We start from the raw sequence: 3,167 nt of genomic DNA, 5'->3' as shown, positions 1-3,167 counted from the left end.
GATGCCACAAAGACTTTTCCTTTTTGCTTCAGCAAACGAATTTCCTCGGCTACCCAACTGGAATTTGTAACCGTTACACAAATGTGGCACAAACTACAGCGCAGAACTACCTCGTTTCGTTGCATTTCGCGAGAAGCTTTAAACCCGCTATTCCAGTCACTGGAAGCAGCAGACAGGTAACCTATCACAGGCATTTCCCTCCCTCGGATTCCGCCAGGGACCTCTCGCGAGATCCCGAGTCCTCCACAGCCCCCTCTGCCGGCGCCTTCCCGTCAGTGTCGTCATCAGGCGAGGTGGCGGCGCTGAGGGATTTGACCACTTCTTTTCCCGACTCGGGCTGCGCCATGGCGCCTTCGAGCCTGGCTGATCCGCGTCTGCTTGCGGGAGAGCGTCTTCGCCTCCTCCTTTCGTTCGACTCCCGGCCCAAGCGGGCCTGTTAGTACTGGGGGGACCCCAGTGCGCGGGCTGCTGGCGGCCCGAGAAAAGGTACTTGGGAAGAAGCCGGCGGAGTCGGAGCCGCCACCAGGCCTTGTTTACGACGGACGGAGAGGGCGGGGTTGCTGTTCGCCTTAAAGCGCCGGCCGGCGCCGCTTGCGGGAGGAGTGGGCGTGGGGAGAGGGTATATGCAGTGCCTAGGCTGGGAAGGGGTGTGTGACCCGGGCCGCATTCAGTGCAGGCTGGAGGCTCTATGGCTGTCGTCATGGAAGAAGCCTCCCCACAGACCCCTTTGCATAGGAGGTCCTTAAAATAGCAGCCCCGAGAGGGCGGGGTAGCAGCGTTCCAAACAAACGGATTAATGTTTAAAGAGGAAATGTAGCCGTTTGAGCTTTGGACCGACGATACGGTTTATGGTGAAGTTTTGTAATCGCCGCATCTGAATCTCGCTGCGGATGTTAGTGCGCGGAAGTCTCTTTTTCGCCCCCTGTGCTTCGGCCCTAGCCACGATGAACCTGTTGCTTTGCATTCGCCTCTGTTTTGTCCGTTTATCTGTTCCTTCCCCACATCCCTCTTGGTAGCTGGAATGGATATTGATTTTAAATGGTAAACCTCGGTTTCCGCAACCAAGTTCCCCTGTTAAATAAAAGCAAAAATGGCCTTTACTGCTGCCGCGGTGGCGGTTGCTGTGAGGAGTTTGGAGTGCGGCATCCCCTGTATCTTGACATCCTCCCTCCTTCTATCCCTCCCTTTAGGGATTGGGGAAGGAGACAGCCACAGACTTAATAGCTTGCTTTCCAGATCTCTGAGCAGTAGTGGTTGAGCTCCAGAGGATTTGTTAACATCTGAATGAGGCCAGTGGCCATTTTGTGGAACCTCCATGTCCTTGTTACTTTTAGGTTTAGGTTTTTTAGTTAAATGTAAAGTAGATGGTATGCTAATGTGAAGAGTGGTTTCTGTTTGGATGTGTTCCTTCTGCAGTCGAGGAGTTAATAACTGTGAGGAATAAGCATTGATATGTAAATTGTTTAGCCTTGGGTAACAGTGGGTGATGGGTTGAAAAATAGTAAATTGTAGTATGAGGTTTTATTTCTAGTGGTCTCTCCCATCTGGTTGAAGTGCCTACCTTACCTGGTATGGTGGGATACATAGTTGAATACATTTTGCAGGAGAAGCTGAGCATTTGCCTTGGGTTTTAGAGAAAATTACTGCATTTTGGGAGGGATATCTTGGTGATTGATTCAAGAGCAAAGCACTACTACTGAATGCTTTATTGTGTTTTAAAGAACTTCAGGGGAATGAATGTGAATCCAGGTATTTTTGCAGCCTTACTCGTTCCTCAGATGTTGGCTTTACATCTGGGCATGAAGCAGTGTCATACTTTTGTGACCCTGTCATAATTGCATTACTAATACACTAACCTGTAACATGTAGAGCATGTGTTTTTATGGGTATTTATTTGTCTAGCCAAATGTCAGTTTCTTTGGTTTAATTAGCCTGATCGTTGGTTGGTACCACTTTATATGTTATAAAGCCCTCGTATAAAAGTATTTCTGGGTAGTACATTACTTTCTCCTTGGATATCTCCCCCCCTTTGCAGGAAACTTTTAAACAGCTGAAGTGTCCTTTAAAATACTAGTATTGAATGAATGAACAATAGTCTTGTGCTGCAATTGTAGAGTGCTTGCTCCTTCAATTTAGTAAAGAATTTCTTGCTTCTGAATTTTTGTCAGTTGTATCTGCATGGAAGTTCGTGGAGATGCTTTGCTAGTTTCAGCCTCAGAAGCAGAATGGTCCTTTTTTGACATCTCTCTCTCTCTGTCATCGTATCTTGTGGTAAGATATTTTAGCTTTTTAAATCATAAAATATATTACATCTAGTCAGATGCATTTTTAATGATCTAGGGCATACTTGATTTTTAATTGCTATTTGACTTTAATCTTCAATATGAAGCCTATCATGACTTTCTTAAAAGTCATGGCTTGTAACTGCCTTAGGTACTATTTATTTTTTAGTACAGAGGCAGGATCCTTTTCTCTAGTGTAATTTTTGCAGATGAAAATACCCTCTGTTTTTAGGTAACAGGATCCCTGTTTTGGATTTCCGTATAGTGAAAGACGTGGAGTTCCAGTCATGACTTCAAGAAGAACAGATGTTCCTGGTAAAATTAATTCTCTGAGCAAATGTGAATTCTTTGACAAAGGCAATTCAATATGTATAATTAGGTCTATATATTTAAAACTTCTCAAGACTGACAGTGGGATTTGTAGGCTGTGCCAAGCGGCATGCAAGCATAATCTAGAGTTCAACCACCTGCTTAAAAGAGGCTAGTAATTTTTGTTTCTGTGATAGGACTTTGCTAGTGAACTAGCATATTCTCTTAGCAGCTGCTATTTTAATCTTTAATCAGGGATGCTAATGGTTTGTTGCCGTTCACTAATAATGATGAATAACTTACTTAAATATGAGAGTATTCTCATTAGAGATGTAAAATTTCCGGAAATTTTGAAGCTCGGAAAATACCCCGGTTTTTTTCCGGTTTTTTTCGGGAAAAAACGGATATTTTCGGAAAAATTGAAAAAAATGCTACATTAGCATTTCTTTTGTCTTTTCTAGATTGAAAGTCATTCTGTTACTTTAGGAACATAAAATATGACTATGGACATTTTTACTTGGCATGAAATTATCACAACTAGCATTTAAAAAATATAGTGTATCCAAACAATTATTA

General features: G+C 43.7%; 1 protein-coding gene across 1 annotated transcript in view; it reads left to right on the top strand.

Annotated features, from left to right (window-relative positions):
* The first annotated feature begins 301 nt into the window (after nucleotides 1–301).
* KIAA1191 (KIAA1191 ortholog) overlaps nucleotides 302–3,167 on the top strand; it is a 10,422-nt gene continuing 7,556 nt past the window's right edge. The window contains exons 1-3 of the mRNA XM_015410124.1: nucleotides 302–486; nucleotides 2,169–2,271; nucleotides 2,515–2,597. Coding sequence (XP_015265610.1) covers nucleotides 2,570–2,597 — 28 coding nt within the window. The 5' untranslated portion in view covers nucleotides 302–486; nucleotides 2,169–2,271; nucleotides 2,515–2,569. The remainder of the gene's footprint in view (nucleotides 487–2,168; nucleotides 2,272–2,514; nucleotides 2,598–3,167) is intronic.

Source organism: Gekko japonicus, unplaced genomic scaffold, assembly GCF_001447785.1.
Source record: "Gekko japonicus isolate JY-2015 unplaced genomic scaffold, Gekko_japonicus_V1.1 scaffold510, whole genome shotgun sequence".
Lineage (NCBI taxonomy): Eukaryota > Metazoa > Chordata > Lepidosauria > Squamata > Gekkonidae > Gekko > Gekko japonicus.
Note: the sequence above shows the minus strand (reverse complement) of the source record. Positions and strands in the feature narration are given on the sequence as shown.